Below are 17831 nucleotides of genomic sequence, written 5' to 3'. Positions count from 1 at the left end.
GAAAACACTTTATTTTGATTTCGCCTTGGGTCACATGCTCAGTGCTGCCCTAGGGAATGGGCAGTGCAGTATGGTGGAGTTTCTGTGTTCCAGGCAGTGAGTGTGACCCCCAGGTGCATTGTGTCCTCTAAACCCCACTGCAGTCCTGCCTTACCCCTGTTCCACAGATAAGGAAAACAAGGCTCAGAGAAGTCAAGCAACGTGTTCAAGTGCACAGTGACAGAAACGGATCTCTCTGACTCCAAATCCAGTGCTCATACCATGGTGCTGGTACAGGTGCCTTAAATGCCTGGGTGGCATTTAAGGCAGATTGACAGCTGCTTTGGAGAAGCTGGAGACAGACTATGGTCTTGCTTTTTCCTTGGGCCCTGCAGGAAATGCTGGTGTGGCTTGGAAAAGACAAGGGAGTCCCTTCCCCAAGCCTCTGGGGAGCAGCTGGGTGTGGTGAGGATAGATGGCTCACTACCTACGGGAGCATAAGTGAACCAGGCTTCCCTTAGTTGGGGTTCAGAGATCACCCTGAGGGGAGAGTTTCAGAGGAAGTGCCTCAGGGAGAGAGAGGTCCCATCTGAAAGATTAAAAAGGAACAGGTCCCACCAGTCCCAGCAAGGACCTTTTCGTTCCACTAAGGTTAGAAAACATGTACAGGTTCTGGCCACGGGGCCGCATGAAGCAGGTGGAGCCCTGAGCAGATGCCTGGGTCAGTGGGCCAGGTGTGGGGTGGGGCTGTATGCCAGGGAGGGTATTAAATGAGCTTCCAGTTCATTTGCATGTCCTAATTAACCACAAAATGAGCCCCAGAGGCAGAATCAAGCTGTCAGTTTCTCTCTGCTGGCTTTCACCCTCTCCTCTCCATCCACCCCGCCCCGGGGCCCCATGATCTCCAGCATAGGCCCTAGGATTAGTCCCATTCATTTCTTCACTTGGCCTCAGCAAAACAGTTCTCATCATTGTCGCAGCAGGAGCCCAGAAGGTGACAGAAAAGTAAGAATTATAGGTGGGTTAATGAATCACCATAATCTTTGATTAGCAAAGCATGAAAGTGGGTGGGGCATGACATCAAGACCCAGGCAGAATTCCTCCACCGCACAGTTGGCGTGCCATTCATTATATGTGGGGAGGACAGGTTTTGTTCTTGATTTACCTCTGGAACAGTTTGGGGGGTAAGGTAAAAGGCACAAGATTGGAAGTAAATGGGAACTGTTAGAATCCCAGCTCTGTTTTTCTGCTGTGCGATCTTGACGAGTTGTTTAACTTCTCTGAGCCTATCCGTGTGAAATAAGAGGAACAGCACTCCCTTCCAGCATGTAGTGAAAAGGAAATAGCACAAAGGCAAAGGTGCTGGCACCTGTGGATTATGTTGGCAGCAGATGTCACTTCCTAGTTGCTTTGTTCTGGCCCAAGTTAAAATGAGTCTTCAGTCCTTTGAATCTGTTCTGGTTCATTGATGGTGGAGCTGGCCTCTTCTTTTTCCACTGGATCCCCTGGAGGTCAGCACCGGGCCCTTTTCATCGTGCTGTTCTGGGTTCCTAGCTGGCACTGGGCGGAATTCATCAAGTTTTGCTCAGTTGATCTCAACTACTATGACTAGCCCATGAAAACAGAAGAGTCACAGGTGAAGAGCCAAGAGGTGGCTTGGTTTCCTATGGAATCAGACCAGACTCAGAGCTGGTGTCATCCTGAATAATTTGCTGGGTGGCCCTCCTTTCAGGAATCAGCAAATCAGTGCACATTGTCCCCCCCACACACATCAACCACCACTACCAAAGGCAGCCACAGCCAACCTCCCTTCACAGAGTAACGTCAGAGTTTATTGGGGAGACAACAGGATGTGTGGGCTCTGCCCCCCAGAAAGAGGGAGCTCTGTTGGCAAACTGCAGGCGAAGGTGTAGAGTAGAAAGAACAGGGGTTTGGGAGCCAAATAACCCTCTGGTTCAATTTCTGGTTCTTTTCCTTTGCTGGCAGCCTGATGGGGGCAGTTTGCATGATCTCACTAGGAGCCTCCACTGCTGTACCTGGAAGATCATTCTTTCTAGGGTGACTCAAAGCTTGAAAGAGATGTGCACACTGCCTGGTAAACAGCGCGGGCTCAAAACAAGTGCCTCTCTGTCCTCGTATAGCTCACCCCACCAAAACTAACCATCTACCATTTGAGTGGCACTTGAGGGTGACCTTAATCAGGACTGCAGAGCCCTCTGCCCCTCCCTCCATCCATCCATCTCCGCCCCCTGGGGCTCCAGGCTGCCAGTAGAGCCTTTCTTGTTATTTTTCTTCTCCAATTTGCTCTTAATGCTCTCAGGGCGGGAATGCGTCTTGCCTCTAATTGCAGCTGTCACACCCCATCAGGCTGAGCTGTGGGTCCTTGGGGAGGGAGAGAGGGGGACGAGGGCTCTCCCTCCTGGGCGTGCCGGGCCAAACAGGGACCCATGTTGTCCTCTCGTGGCCAGCAGGCGTTCCTGCCAGGGTGGGAGGGCCAAGGCGCCGTCTCACCACGGGCCACTTACCCCAGCAGCTTTCAGAAAGCCCTGCACCACGGTCTGGAACCCTCACTCTCCAGTTAACTTCATTCTAGGGTGTGAGCAGGGAGACCCAGGCCCCTGGTAGGCTGGAAGCTAAGGGGCCTCAGGTGGGACTAAGAATTTTTTAAATGAGGGGGAGTTTCTCCAGGGCTCACCCTCGCTTCTCTGGTGAATTTACCTGTTCTGCCCCAAGAGTCAAGCGCAGGAGGCTGGCTGTTGGTGTGGGCGACAGACAGCTGTTAGGGGCCAGTGTGTGAATCCAGATCACAGTGGCCTGGCTGCTCACCTCCCAACGGTGTGTCCTGGGACGGTAGGTAGCCCCTGTGTAGGCTGCCTTCTCAACTGGAAAATGCCTGCCGGCCTGTGAGCACCAGGGACTAGAGAGCTTGATGTCAAAGGGCGTCCACAGTCCACAGTGGCACGTCCCCTCATTGCTTCCCTGCGCTTATGGGAAGGCACACCTCATCCACCGCCCTCCTTCAGCCCATATACCAGGACCCAGGTATGGGCTGAAATCCATGGAACAGGAATGCTAGCCTGGGGATTTGCCTTCCTCTTCTCTGACCCCCAATCTCTGCCTTTGGCAATGCCAAGCCGGGGAAGCAGACAGATGTAAAGTTGGGGGCACCAAAGACAGGTCTGTATGCGGGGGGTCTCTGTGGCACCTGCGGCCCCAGTGAGCTTTTCCATGCATAATGTTCCTCTGAGGTCTTTGAGACCAGTGGAGGAATGTCAGAGGGATTTTCTGGTCTCCTCCCCTGCTCCTCCCCAACTGTCATCTCCAACCCCTGAACTGACCCCCCCCACACACACACCCACATTCTCTCCAGGAACTCACCTCCTCCACCAGCCAGCCCTGTGACAGCCTCTCCCGGCTGCATTCTGGTCAGCTCTGCCTGAGAACTCTGGCTTCTCCCTCCTTTCTGGGGGAAAGGAACTTGGATTTGGGCTTCTGAAGGCCTTACCACCCTCCCGCCCTCCTCCCTAGGGGCCCAACCTTTTAGGTTCAGCCAATTTTTGGTCTCTGGTGTTCAGACCCAAACAGCTGTGTTAATATCAAAACCCGTGGGAGAGGGATCCATGGCCTTGGGGCTACTTGTCGGGGGAGTCTCCCCTTGTCTGGACTCCCCTGTACTCGGGAAGAAGAAACGTCCAGAGCCCTTGGAATGGCTCCGCTTCTTGACCTTCTGAGAACGTCCTGCTCTCGACTCGGAGACCATGGGTGTCACCCAGCCTGGCTTCTCCTTCAGCAGCCGGTCACGGTCGGGCCTCACGCTCCGCAAAAACTTCCTAAAGATGTTTGCTGTTAGGGCAAATTTGTGGCCCAGCTCCCGAGGCCGGCCTTTGTCTCCTTTGTGCTCTTCTTCCCTCTCCGGCTCATCCTTCTCCCCGACCTTCTCCAGTTCTGGCAGGTCGAGCCAGTTGCCCACCAGGTCTGCAAACACATTGTCCCCTAACACCAGAGGCTGCCGATTTCTGCCCCGTGACATCAATGTGGAGGTCCAGTCATCTGGTTCCACTCGCTCTGGCCCCTGCTGGGCACAGCTTTGGTGCTTTGGCAGCTGTGTCCTGGGCAAGGGGGCGAGATCCCTAACACAGATACTCCTATGGTATGGAAATTTGGTGCTGCTGCCGGGAGAAGGTTGGCTGGATGGGGAGCAGGATCCAGGTCTGGCAGGACCTCTGCCACCCTCCCAGTGAAGGTGCTTGGACTGGGTCGGGGGGCTTTCTGGGAAGCCTGGGACAGGATCCCCTCCAGAGATCTCCAATTGTTCCAATGCTGTCTGCACCTGTAGGAGTTTCAGTTCTTGCAGAGCCCCCATCATGCAGTTCATCTGATCCTGTAAGCCATCACCCACCTCCTTCATGGACATCTGCAGGGGAGAGGGAAAGCACGGGGCCAGTGAGCATGGGAGAAGCAGGGAGGACTGCCCTGCAGGGCCCTGAACCAGCCACCCGCCAAACACACTCTCCAGGATCATCCCAGCCTGCCACTAACCCCACTTCTACAGCCTAGAGCAGTGCCAAGCTGTGCTGAAAGAGGAGGACTTTTAACAGTGCTAAGGCTAGATAAGGGAACTGAGATACATGGCAATGAAAAAACTAAGGGATGCAGTTGTCCTAAAAGCTATACAGATATTCCTCCACTTATGATGGGGTTATGACCAGATGACCCATTGTAACTTGAAAATGTAAGAAAAAAAATGCATTAAGACACCTAACCTACCAAACATCACAGCTTAGCCTTGCCTACCTTAAACATATTTAGAACACATCAGCCCACAGTTGGGGAAAATCATCTAACACAAAGCCTATTTTATAATATAGTATTGAATATCATGTAATGTGCTAAACACATAAGTGACAAAGAAAATGATTTTATGGGCACCCTTTCCCACTATGGTTAAGTTCAAAAATTGTTAAACCAAGGGCCATCTGTATGTGTGTGCTTATGAATATGAATGGATATGTATGTGCCCCCAACCTTATATCTCTCTCTCTCTCTCTCTCTCTCTCTCTCACACACACACACACACACACACACACACACACACACACGTATATATATATATATATATATATATATATATATATATATATATATATATATAAATTAATTTATTTAATCTCTCCAACTACCCTGTGAGGTAGTGACTATTATTGTTCCCTCTGACAGGTGAGGAAACCGAGGCACATAAGTAACTTGCCCAAGATTAGATAGTGAGAGAGAGAGAGCTAAGATCACTTTAAGGGTGCACAAAGTTGTGGGAGCCATCCTTGTCCTCTTTTGTACCTGTGTCCTCTTCTTCCTGGGTGCTGATGGTCACAATATCAATTTGTGAGCATTTACTGTGTAATTGAAATGGCATCATCTCATTTAATCTTACTTACATGAACCCTGTGAGGTTGCTCTTATTGTTCTTACTTTAGTGAATGAATAAACTGTAGTGCACACAGCTCACAGAGCTGGGACTCAAACCCAGAACTGTCTCACTCCAAATGCTGTAGTCTTGACTACTAAACCCCTGCAGATGGATGGGCAGTGGAGCTGGGCTTTAAGGCTGCTCTGTCCTCTATAGGGCTATGGAGAGGAATTGATAAGAAACATTAACATAAAGGGTAGACCCAGGTTTCTTGTAATTGCTGTTCATATCCAACTGCTCAGGAGAGAGGTTAAGAGGCCAGGAGATTCCTGTTTGCTGGGAACCCTGGCCCAGCTCTCCCTCCCAAACACCTGTCCTATTTCAGCTGCCCTCAGACTTGGCTCAAGTGCTCTTCCTGCCTTCTCAGCCCAATAGGCTCTGCTGCCCTGGCCAAGCCAGAATGGGGATCCTGAGTTAGTTCTTCCAGCTCTTTTGGGGATTCTTAGGCTGGAGTCCCAGGTACCATCTGGACAGGCTGAGAGATTGCCTTGGGTATGGGCTGCATTTGAAGGTTGCTGGGGAGAGGTTCCAGCTGATAACATTCACAAGATTCCCAGCCCCTGGGCCCAAGCTGCCTGGGTCCTGCCAGCTCCCTCCCCAGATCCTGATCAAGTTACAAACATCAGGCCTCTAGTACGTTGACCATCTGTTTCTGAAGCCCCCCAGAGACCCAGGGATCATCTTACCTTCCAGTCTTGTCTTAATGTTCAGAGCTAAGCCCAGGGGGTGGGGGTGGGGGGTGGAAGGGCAGGCAGAGAGGCTCTGCAGGGCTGGGCTGGGCTGGCAGCTGACCTGGGGCTTCTGGGTAGAAGCTGTTCCTGCCAACCTGGCCTTGCTGGGGAGGGAGGATCCAGCACTAACGGATAGTGGAGGACTGGCTTCCTCAGAGGTCAAGGAGAGTTTCGCTGGGGTGTGGGAATTGCCCACACTTTGTACACCTTCCTAAAACAGGGCTAGAAATGGTGGTTTGAGGACCCAGGGCCCCCAGGGATTTGCTTGGGTGAGGACATGCCATTTAGATGGCAGCAGCCAGAGACACAGAGCCCATGGTGTGTGCTTGCTGTTAGTGGACCTTGCCCTGACCTCTTTGCTTCTACCTTCCTTTCAGAGGCACTGAGCTGCATCTGGGAAGAACCAGAGTATAGCAGGAGGAGACGCTAAGCCCCAAACTAAGCATGGTTCTTTCCTGGCAACTGCTTCTCCCTCTGACTTTCCTACCCCTCCCCACTCTCTAACCCATGTTCCTGTCACCCCTGCCTGGAACCTCAGTCATTTTTAGCTTCTCCTTTCAACCACCCTACTCCTGTCCAACTTAATCATGCACTATTTGAAGTCCTCCTCCCCCAGATGGTTCAGAGCTTCCCTTCTATGCCCTGGAAATCTACAGAAGCCTTGGAGAAGGCCTCCCAGCCACCAGAGGACCAGGGCCTGGCCAAGTCTTCCTGACCTCCCATCACTGACTTGGTGGCTCACCATGGCCCAAAGACTCAAATCCAATTTGGTCCTGCTGTCAAGACCCACAGCAGGATTTGCAAACTCAGGCAAATCCCTGCCCCTTAAGAATACGCAGCAGGCTCCCGTGAGTGCCTCTTTGTGACCTTAAGAAGCTCTTACCTCAAGACCTGCTACTGAAGCACTGATCCTATGTCCTCCATAAGTTTAAAGGCTCAGTTGCTCATGAAATAGTTATTGAGCATCTATTGCTTGAGGGAAGATTAAGACCTACACATCGTTATGTCACCCTGGAACCTAGCTGGCTCCTTGCACTTGCTGCATACTCACAAATCGTATGTTGAGTACCACTGGCTTCCCCAGATCACCCTCCAAACTGCTTGCATCCTTCAGACAGTCAACTGCCACTCAGGGAGAGAGAGCCGTTGCCCAAGGTTTCATTTCACCAAGCGGCAAGGAGTCTGAGCTGGCAGGCTTCCTTCCAGAAGGCAAAACACAGTCCAGGTTAGAGGCAGTGGGAGGAATGAAATGACCCCATTCAGTCTCTTCCAGGGTGGAAAAATCCATAAGAAATAATGCTGACATTTTGTGCAGTTTTCCAGTGAAAACGAATGTGTGGGTATGTGGGTATGCATGAATTCAGGGCTGCCCATAAAACAGAGGCCCCATTTAAGTAAACAAGGGCTGAACTTGTGCCTGTATGGAAAATAATATTCTCTATTAGTTAAGATCTTGGGTTCTGGAGACCAAAGGAACAGGGTTCAAATCCTAGCTCTGACACATAGTAGCTGTGTTGTTTGGGCAGATTATTAAAATTCTGTTTTCAGTTTCTCCATCTTTAAAATGGGAGGGCTGGGGTTGTGGCTCAGAGGCAGAGCGCCTGCCTACCATGCATGAGGCACTGGGTTCGATCCTCAGCACCGCATGAAAATAAAAAATAAAGATATTGTTATAACAAAAAATAAATATTTTTAAAAAATGGGAAGAAATTCCTGCCTTGTGCAGCTATTGTGCAAATTAAATGAAGTCATGTGTATCTCTGCATGACACACATAAAGCATCAGAGGAACAATGGCTGTTAAGACTTCCTGTACTTGCAGAACACTTCTTCCTCAGTGAAACTCAGCACAAGGTAATGGGAGGATTCCATCCATCGTATCTGGTCTCATTAAGTGGAAACAAATCTCTTGTCCTGTCCCTTCCCCTCCCAGCCCTGCCCCACGCCGGGGGAAAGGAAGGGAGGGAAAGGGAAGCCTCAGCATCCTCCTGCCCACTCTCGTGCTGACCTCAGTGAGCCCGGCCACAGGCAGGGTGCAGCACTGACCGTCAAGAAGGCAGCTGTGAGAGGGATGAGAACAGAAGGAGGAAGTGAGCTGTGGGAAACAGGGAGGCCAGGGCAGTGGGAGTAGGAGCATCTGCTGGGTCTTGACCACGAGGGGAGCCAGCAGGATAGCCTTTCCCACCAACCCCAAGGGGATGATGTCACCCACAGAGGAAGAGCCAGAGGTCAAGCTGCTCTCTTCACCCAGAGCGTGGGACCTTCTTGGGTCCCAGGGCTTCTCTTGCCTCAGGATGGAAGAGGGAGAAAAGGCAGCATGTGGTGTGGGGAATGAAGGAGTGGAGCCAGCTCCCGGGACCCAGGAATGAACAGCTCTAAATCCCAACCTGTAGGCTGGAGGCTGCTGAGTTCCTCTCTGGCCTCCTAGTCTCAGTGCCTTCTATTGTGCCTCAGGACAGGGACCAGATCATACCAATGTGCTCTCAGGGTCAGCTGGTCCTGATTAGTTTGAATGGAAAGTGATCTAACAGCCACTTCTCTTAGTCTCATCCCTAGTCTCTCACACACACACACACATACACAGAGAGAGAAAGAGAGAGAGACAGAGAGAGCAGTATCCACCATCAGATGCAAAGCCCTAAATAAGCAGATCCCAGTGAAAATCATGGGAATCGCTTCTGAAAAATGCCCTAAAAGGTGGTCTCACCCCCACCCTTGCCTCTGCATCAGTCCTTACCATTTCCCACCCCAAAATCTTCTGGGACTCAGTTTCCTTCTAAACATTTTCCGCCCATCAAACTTTAGTCTCTCTGGGAGTGGTTTACACCAGCCCCTGGCAGACTCTGTGTTAGAGCCGCATGGCTGCTGCGCCGTCCTGGTTTGGTGAGAGCCCCCACTGCAGTCTGGTGATCTGTCCCTAGCTGACCACCTTCTTTGGGCAAATTCACCAAGCTTTTGTGTTTCAGTCCTGAAGCTGTGAATGATAACCCCTCCCATGTGCATGGCACAGGCCCTTTTCTCTGTATGGCCTGAGCTCCTTTGGCCCGGAGGCTGGCCAGGCAGGTGGAGGTCGCCTCCCCAAGGGATGGACTAGGAAACTAGGGAGTCTCTCAGATCATCTCCCTCCATGTTGGCCCAGTATTCTCTTCCAGGCCCTCTTCATTATTTTCATCATATCTCTACACGATCCAGACTCCTATTTAGTAATTTATTTAAGTCAGCTTATGCAAATAAATGTATTTATAATGGAAGTTATAAGAAATGTGTGACTCGCCATCAACAGATCCCAGCCACAAATATATATGCCGTCTGGATCACCCCCAGGGAAAACACTGTTCTAAACTTAAAGTCCTGAGGACTGAGACCCCAAGTCCAAACCCTTCCTCTGGGCCAATGAACTTTCATGCCATCATAATCCCTGTCCAGTGGGCCTCACGGAATATGGAATACGTGTGAGAAGAACCCAGGCTAGTCAGCGGGAAGTGCAAAGGACAGTTGCCTCCAGAGGAGGAAGAGAGCATAAAACCATCCCCCCAAGGTACTCCAAGACCCAGTTTGTCGAGGGCCACAACTGAGTCGGAAGGCATTTTGCCAGAAGGGCCAGCGAGCCATTGAGATGATGATGGTTATGTTAAGCTGTGTATTCAATTGTGTATTTGACCTTTACTGTCCTTTACTGCCTCGGGTGCCTACTACTTTGGAGTTCCGGGTGGGAGAGGTGAGAGGTGGAGAGGGTGAGAGTGTTCCCGGGAGCCTGTGTGGAGTGCTGGTGGAATTCGGCAAGAAAGAGTTGCTGTTTTGAACCTACAAGTGCTTCGTGGCGGCTCGGTTATTTGTGCCCAGCCAGACTGCGGCACCAGTTCACTTCCTTCCCACTGAAGGCTCCTCTTCCTTGGGTCACCCAAAGAGGAAAGAGGAACTGCCTGCCTGGGGCTGAAGGAGAAGACGCCATTTTAGGAAGTCAGATCCCACCATCCTGAGCCCAAAACGGGAGTCTAGGGTCAGCTGCCGTAGATAGCACCCTCCCTCTTGGCACTCTCTGGGCGCTTTGTGGTGTGGGAGGAGTGGGGATGGAAGAAGAGATGCCAGCATCCTCGGCTCCCTTCCCAAGCCCTGCCCTGGGCCCCTGACTGATCCTGCAGCTGTGCCCTCCATCCATCCATCTCACGCCCTCTCCCAGCTCAGCCGGAATCCTTTGACACAGGCTCGGCTTTGCCCATGAACCTGGCAGTATGCCCTGCCTCACTTCCCCACCCCCATTACTCACAAGATCCCCACACAGATCCTTTCAGCCCCTGGGGAAGCCAGAGGAGGCTCAGGGCCGGAAATGGGAAAAGCCCCATTTTTGCCAAGTGGCCCATTCTCCAGCTCAGTGAATAGGGACCTTCTTGGCTCTTGGCTGGGACTCTCAACAGGAAGGTAACATGGAAACTGTGCCAAGAGCTGCAGGAGGGAGGAGAGTAAAGAAAGGAGGAAGTGAGGGATGTGAAATGATGAGCCCTCTTTCCCAACTGAACCATCTCCTGGGAGTCACATGCTCAGGCAAGAGGCAGACAGATGGAGAGAAGGGCCCAAGTTGCCTCCTCCAGGGCTTGCCTCTCAGTCTCAGCAAGGACCAGCCTTAGCTCCTCTCCCCTGCAGCCTGTGAGATTTCCTCCTTCCTATTTCAGGCCTTCATACCCAGGGCTTTTGTTTTGTTTTGTTTTGAAGCACACGCTTAACCACTGAGACATATCCCCAGTCATTTTTTATATTATATTTAAAGACAGGGCCTTGCTAACTTCCTGAGGCTGGCTTTGAACTCGCACTCCTCCTGCCTCAGCCTCCCAAGCCACTGGGATTACAGGTGCCTGCCACCGCGCCCGCTTGCCTGGACTCTTATATTAACATCCTCATTCACCCTCCTGCCTCATTTTCTGCCCTCCCTACCCTCTACTCCATACCACCTCTAGGTTCTAGGACATATCTCTGGCCATGTCAACCTCCAGTGCACATAGAAAAGGTCAGACTCCATAGCATAATGGTCAAGTTTCTTTCAATCCTGTTGCCTACTCCTTCTTTGCACACGCCTTTTGTTCCAGCCAAGCTGGCACATCCACGCTACTTCTGCCTCTGCACCTTTTGTCTGTCTCACCGTCTGCCTGGAATGTTGTATTTCTCCTGTGCCCATCTCTATCCATCCCTCAAAGTATGGCTCACATACTGCCTCTTCCATGACAGAAAACTCTCCCTGATCTCTCAGTTGGAGGTCACTTCTCCCTTCTTGGAGCACAGTGCCCCTTAAATGGCATGGACCCTCACGTACCTGCACTAGAGATGTGCATATATGTGTTGTGGGCTAGGAATGTAAGCTCTGCAGTCAGCCCGACCAGGTATGAAGCCAACTGCAACACTTATCACCTCTGGACAAGTCACTTAGCCTCCTCATGTCTATTTTCTCATTTTAAAAATAGGAATAATGAAAATACAGCTGCTTAGTGTTGCTTTAGCAATTAAATAACAACACATGATATGCCTGGTATATCCAGGTTAACACCAACATATGGTATTATCTTTTCTATTAAATTGTAGGTTTTCTGAAGACAGGATCTGTTTATATTTATAATTATAACATTAGTGCCTGGTTAGTGCCTGAAATGTATACAAGCTCAATAAAAATGTTCTGTGAATGTCTCTTACTCAAACCAGTCTGATCACCCAACACCAAGAGTTTACCAAGTGCCTGCAACACATAGGGTTCTGTGCTATGTGCTGAGGGCATACAGTTGGGAAAGTACTTTACTTATACTGCTATTTAATCTTCATAGTAGCTGTACAAGGTAGTTATTTTTTTAATCTTTTTTTAAAGTTGTCAATGGACCTTTATTTTATTTGCTTGCTTGCTTGCTTGCCTATCTATCTATCTATTTATCTATCTATTTATATGCAGTGCTGAGGATCAAACCCAGGGCCTACACATGCCAGGCAAGTACTCTACCACTCAGCCAAAACCCCAACCCAAGGTAGGTATTTTTAAAAGCCCATTTGAAAACAAGAAGACTAAAGTTCAGAGAGGTTAAGTAATATTCCATGGTCACACAGAGTCAGGATTTAAGTTCAAGTTGGCCTGACTCCAAATCCTATGCTCCATGTTCTTCCAACTAACCCCAGTCTAACTGGTCCAAAAGTCCTCTTATCCCTATCTTTAAAGATCAAGCACACTGCAAAATGAGATCCTTTTCCAACAATTTCGGGAAATTTGCTCTTTTGTTTCAAGAGCTGAAAGCTGCTCCTACTGTAACTCCTCCCTTCCCTTCTTTTCTCCTCATATTGCCTTTAGGTCCTGGTCCTTAGCCTTACACCCGAGACTTCTGAACTTGTAGCCACTAGAGACTAAAGAATTGCCTTCTGGGGAAAGGAGGGTGCCCTAGGAGGACTTTCCCACCTGAAAGAAGTCCCTCTGCTGCTTCCCCATGTCTCAACCAGGATGGACATTCCAGAAGATGGCCTCCTCCAAACTCCCCCTCCTCTAGAGAGCCTTTTGCAGCCTAGCCTGATCATTCAGCCTTTATGCATTCTGTTTGTTGCACATTGATATGAACTCACAGGAATGCCCTGTGAGCAGCTTATATTTGCTTCCTCTGTGTGTCTGCATCTCCCCCATTTGTTGGAAGTCCACTGGGAGCTATGTGTAAGGAACAGCTGGTCCCAAGGCCTTGTGCTCAGGCAGGGCCCCTCTTTGGCGGCTGGAAGGGGGAAGAGATGTGCTCCCTGCTGGGTCTTTGCAGCCCCAATTCCCTCATCTTAATGAAGAAGTGTGTCAGCTGCTACTACTTCTCCAGGCACATTTCATCCCTGAAACTTGACCCCCCCTCTTCCAGGCAGGGAGGAAGGGCCAGTTCTCTAGCCATCAACTTAATTGAGCCAGGATCCCTGAATTCTCAGCCCCCCCACCCCCAGTGCTCACTTGTTACAATGCAAATTTTCTGCTTCAGGGAATTGGAAATTTGTGCTACTGAAAATCTAGATTGTATTATCTAGATTTTCTGGGGCAAAGATAGGGCCAAGATGTAGGAGGGGAGCACAGAATCTACTAGAAAAAGATAATTTCATGCCCGGTTAATGTTTCTTTTTGCAGCAGGTTTATCCCACAGTGTCTCCAGGACTTATGATCTTGGAGTGAAATAATTAGTGAAATAAATGAATGTGGAAGTTGAACATTTTTACTACAAGAGGACATTCCTGGTCACAAACCAACTGGGGAGATCCAGGCAATACACAGTCCTCAGGCATGCGCACCCTCCCGTCCCCGCCTGCCCGAGTGCCTCCCTTGGATGACCCATCTGCAAGGCAAAAGTTTCCAGCTTGTGATGTAAGTCAACTTATGCATTTCCCACCCCATTGCAGCCAATAAGTCCCTAACCTAGCCACAGTCAAGCTGCATGAAATTCAGTCCCTCCAGTCCTTAGAAGAAGGCAGCCAAAGGGCTGACCTTGGACTAACTCAGCTCCCGGTTTTTCCCATTGGTGATACTGAGGCACTAAGATTTGACCCTTGCTACTTAAACTGAGATGTCAGGGAGTGAGACTCAAGTATCTGTGCCTTGTCACTCTGCTCTGTCTCCTTTACAAGCAGGCTGGCATCAGGGAGGGGTGGAGCACCATGGGGGGTGGGGTGCAGAGCTCTCCCATCTGAGTGTCATTCTGGGCCCCAGGCCAGGAATTTGGCTTCCTTTCCAAGAGAGTCAAAGGCTGGAGCTGCTCAGACAAAGGGCCAAATAAAAGCTGATGGGGAGCTGGGTGACTTCAGCCTCTCCCCTTCCTTCTCCCAGGCGCTGGGGGCTCAAGGCCTTGGCAGGAGAGGGTGCAAATCAAGATCTGGAGTTCGGCTCAGTTCAGAGTCTTTTTTTTTTTTTTTTTTAATTCTCCTGGCATCCACAGACTGTCTTCCTCCCCTCACCACCTCCCACCTAGGGTGCTGGAAAATATGCAAATCAGTAGGATTTTAAAATTCAAGCCCATGCCAGGAACACCCACAAACCCTCCATTAAGGCAGATCCTGGTGTGGGTGGTATAGTCTCTGATTCCAAGCACAAAGAGGATTCTATTAGATTCTTTTCTTGGCATGGGCCTTGGACCTCAGACATTATCTGTGATGATCTTGACCTCCCTTTCTGGTTCTGGACATATGAACAGGGAATATGAGAATTGTGTATGTGTGGGCTGGGACCACCCTCCTAAACTGGTAGTAATGTGCGTCAAAACTAGTGAGGGAACTAGTATAGGTTCACAAGATCAGAATGAATACTCTGCTCTGGGCTAGTAACTTTCACATCTGAGTGTCAGCATAAAAAAAGATCATCAATCTGAGAAGGCAGGCAGAAAGAGTGTCAGGGCAACTTGGTCAGGAAGTATCAATGAGAACACCTGCTCCTTCAAGTTCAATTCCCCGGACACCGCCCCCCCCCAACCATCACTGCCACCACCACCACCAAGGCTGTTCTTAATACAATGCCAAGTTCCCTCCCAAGCAGGAAGACTTAGCCCTTTGTAGGCAGAAGTGGGAAGGTTGTCAGGAAATCTGGAGAGCCATAAGCTGGCATTTTCTGGATACAGGTCTGCCATTGTGCACCTGGGTGCCCCTGGTTCTCTGAACAGTAAGAAGAGGAGGGGAGCAAAATAAGACAAAAGAGTCAACACCAAAAGAGACATACTAAAAGAGACACACAGAGGTCCAAGCAAAGACACCACATGGAGCCTGCTAGAAGAAGTGAAGGGCAGGGCATTCTGGGCGTAAATGCCTGAATTCTGGTGGTTGAAGGACTAATAAAGGTAGAAGGTATGTGTGGCGGAGGAGGTGGGAGTGGGTGGTAGGTGAAGTCACTGAGAATCAACCTGGCCTCCCTAACATAGCTTTAGTAATCAACGCCCCTAGTTGGGTGATTCACCCCCGCCCCTCCAGACTAAGCTACTTCTCCCAGCCCCAGCACCCAGGGTCTCCGCACGCTCCCTGCACACTCCCCAAGCCCAGACCTGACATCTGGCTGGGCCCGGGCAACTCCCGCTCGCGATCTGCCAGGCGGCGCCCCTCCTCCCTTGCAGGCCCTCCTCCGTCATTACAGCTGCCAGCCCCCTCCCTGCTGGCAGACAAGCCCAGGCAGACAGCCGGCCAAGCCTGCCCCCGCAGCCGCGCCAGCTCTGCCAAGCCAGGCAGAGTTAGGGGCCCGGGGCGGCGTCAGCTCCCCTCGAGCGAGCGGTCCCAGGTGACCTCCTACCCGGGGCGGGGATCCGGCTGGCGCACCCTCCCGTCCCCGCCTGCCCGAGTGCTCCAGGCACAGCGCAGCCCTAGCACCTAGGCGCTGGCGTCCAGCTGCCTGGGCCTGTCGCTCCCGCGCCTTCGGGGTCGGCGGCGCCAGAGCCTCACTCACTCCGTCTGCCCAACTAGCAGTATCCGCTTTTCTCCCTTGTTTTTTCTCCCCATGTCACATTTTAACCTGGTCGGTTGCTCTCAGTCACTTCTTGTCTCATCGCAAATCTTTCCCCTAAGTTTTCTTGTGGCCCTTTCCTCTGAAGACAGTCCCTACCTTCTGCCTGCCAGTCCTCGACCCCTCATCCCCTGTCTGGCCTTGATTGCCCTGACACGCGCCTGGGCACGTCCTGGCTCCCCGGACCCAGGCAAGGGCCAGGTACCCATCAGAGCAGAGAAGCCCTCCTTGCCCCTGCGACAGCTCCCGCTCTTACCAGCTCCTGTTTGAGGCGACGCAAATAGCAGTCCATTTCCCGGCTCTCCTTCCTTAAGCGCCCATTTGCCGGCAAGACTCTCCGAGAGTTCCCAAGCGGGAACACCGACCCCAATGAAAACCGCGCGCTCGGCGTTTCTTCGCCCCTGAGCTCCGCGCCTCTTGCAATGGGAAGCAGATCTTCTCCTCCAACGCTGGGACTTGGAGCAGCTTACCCCGCTGCTCGCTGCGCGCGGCCGGGGCTCGGGGAGGAGGGAAAAGTGCGGCAGCCAATGAGAACTCAGGGGGAATGGCTTCGGCCAATGAGAAGAGCGGCCCCCAGGGTGGTGGGGTGAGGCGCGGGCTAGGCCGCAGCGCCAGAGCTGAACCCCTAATGTGTGCGGGGGTCAGTGGGTACAGGTGGGTGTCATCTGGTCCTGGCCATCGTGGCAGGAGACATCGTAACCCCAGGCTGTGCCAACGTCTCCAACAAAACACACGACGCCCTATTTGGTTATAAAGGGAGTGCGCAGTTTAATGGGTGGGGAATTGAGTAGCTGTCTCAGTAAGGGACAAAAGTACCACAGTGAGGTAACCTTATCCAAATTCCAATCGGAGAAAAACACCCCAACCTCTCCTAGACATCCCTCAGAATCTCTTCTCTTTCCGAAGAGGACCCTGAGAGTATGGCTCCACTTTTGTCTCTCCTAGTATAGTGTCGGCTCAGCCCATTCCTCACCTGCAGAGCCGACTGGCCGCCACTCGGTCCATTCTCTTATTTAACACGAAGTAATGGGAGGGCTGTGCTCCCGGCAAGGTTGTAGGTCTGGGGATACTGAGTAAGACAACCTAAGTCTCTGCTTTCAAGAACTTATAATGGAGGACGGAGGTTGAAGGGAAGATAACAGGTAAAAAGAAAAAAAAATTAAATGTGTTAACTTCAGAAAGTGATTTTTAATGAAAACATAAAAACGGGGATAGTGGGACTGGGACCCGACTCAGGTGGAGGTACTGGAGTTGACATGAGCCACCGCATCCGGGTCTGCGGGTCTGCTTTCAAAGGGGTGGATAGGAAAACAGGCCTTCCCCCAGTGACGGCCTTTGTAAGGTTGGGGAAGGGAGGAGAGATTCGAAGACGCTCCAATTCTAGTCGACAGGCCCCTAGGTACCTGAGGCGTGCGAAGTCCAACCTGACCCTCGGGTTTGGAGTTGACGCGGACCGGCTCCAGAGGGGTGACAGGTCGTCGGGGCGCTCCTCCCAGCGGAACCCGAGACTCTCCACGTAGACCCTAGCACCCGCCAGGGCTGACATTATTCCCGTACAGAGGCACCGCAAAAACCCTCCGGGCCCACGGGCACGGTGTACAGAGCCTGAGAGTAATTAAGACAATTAGCGGCCTATTGCTTCGAAGTAATTAACGGGGGAAGTTTGCTCTGGCAGGATATTTGGACTCCGCACGGGACAGAAGCGTTAAGTACGCGAGGGAGCGAGGGAAGGCGTGAAGAGAGAACTCAGGCGCTGCAGGTCATTTGCCTCGGTGTCACTTCTGCTAACAATTGAAAAAAGGTGAAGAAAAACAGAGCAAACAGGGCAGAACCAGGTCCAAAACCTGCGTCTCTGGAACCCAAGCGCCCGCGCTCTGCTCACTCTCTTCGCAGTTACTGCTCTGGAAGCTGGCTGTCAGAAGACGAGATGGCAGCAGAATGGAATTGCAAATCTGAGTGGGCATTTCCAGTGCCCGCTGGAGGAGCCTAAAATCACTTTCCTTTGCTCTCCGGTCAGGTCTTGAATCTGCCATAGAAGGCAGAGCAGCATCTGCCCTAGGCCCTTGGGCTTCCTTGTAGTTGTGAGAAAAAATTTTCCAAGGGATCACTTTCCTTGTGATCCACAGGGTGTTCAGAGTGGGTCATTTCCAGGGACACAGCTATGGTTTCTGGTCCAATGGCACAAATTCTGGAAT

The 17831-nt window shown here is 51.4% G+C and overlaps 1 protein-coding gene across 2 annotated transcripts; it reads right to left on the bottom strand.

Annotated features, from left to right (window-relative positions):
• Inka2 (inka box actin regulator 2) lies at window positions 1-16099 on the bottom strand. 2 transcript variants are annotated; one of them, XM_076863036.1, is made up of 2 exons: window positions 15893-16099; window positions 1-4393 (listed from the first exon to the last, which is right to left on the bottom strand). In XM_076863036.1, the coding sequence occupies exons 1-2, from the start codon at window positions 15926-15928 to the stop codon at window positions 3551-3553; spliced, it is 879 nt and encodes a 292-aa protein (XP_076719151.1). In that variant the 5' UTR covers window positions 15929-16099; the 3' UTR covers window positions 1-3550. The 2 variants fall into 2 exon arrangements, with proteins under 2 accessions (XP_076719151.1, XP_076719152.1); XM_076863037.1 differs by lacking the exon at window positions 15893-16099 and adding an exon at window positions 7226-7363.
• Between the last annotated feature and the right edge of the window lie 1732 nt (window positions 16100-17831).

This window comes from Callospermophilus lateralis, chromosome 7 (genome assembly GCF_048772815.1).
Source record: "Callospermophilus lateralis isolate mCalLat2 chromosome 7, mCalLat2.hap1, whole genome shotgun sequence".
NCBI lineage: Eukaryota > Metazoa > Chordata > Mammalia > Rodentia > Sciuridae > Callospermophilus > Callospermophilus lateralis.
Note: the sequence above shows the minus strand (reverse complement) of the source record. Positions and strands in the feature narration are given on the sequence as shown.

What these genes read in the sequence shown, in the direction of transcription:
- Inka2 (XM_076863036.1), bottom strand. Translation starts at nt 15,928, where the DNA reads ATGGACTGCTATTTGCGTCGCCTCAAACAGGAGCTG. An exon ending in GTCGCCTCAAACAGGAGCTG is followed by an intron (nt 4,394 to 15,892) that starts GTAAGAGCGGGA and finishes TCTCCCCTGCAG; the next exon opens with ATGTCCATGAAGGAGGTGGG.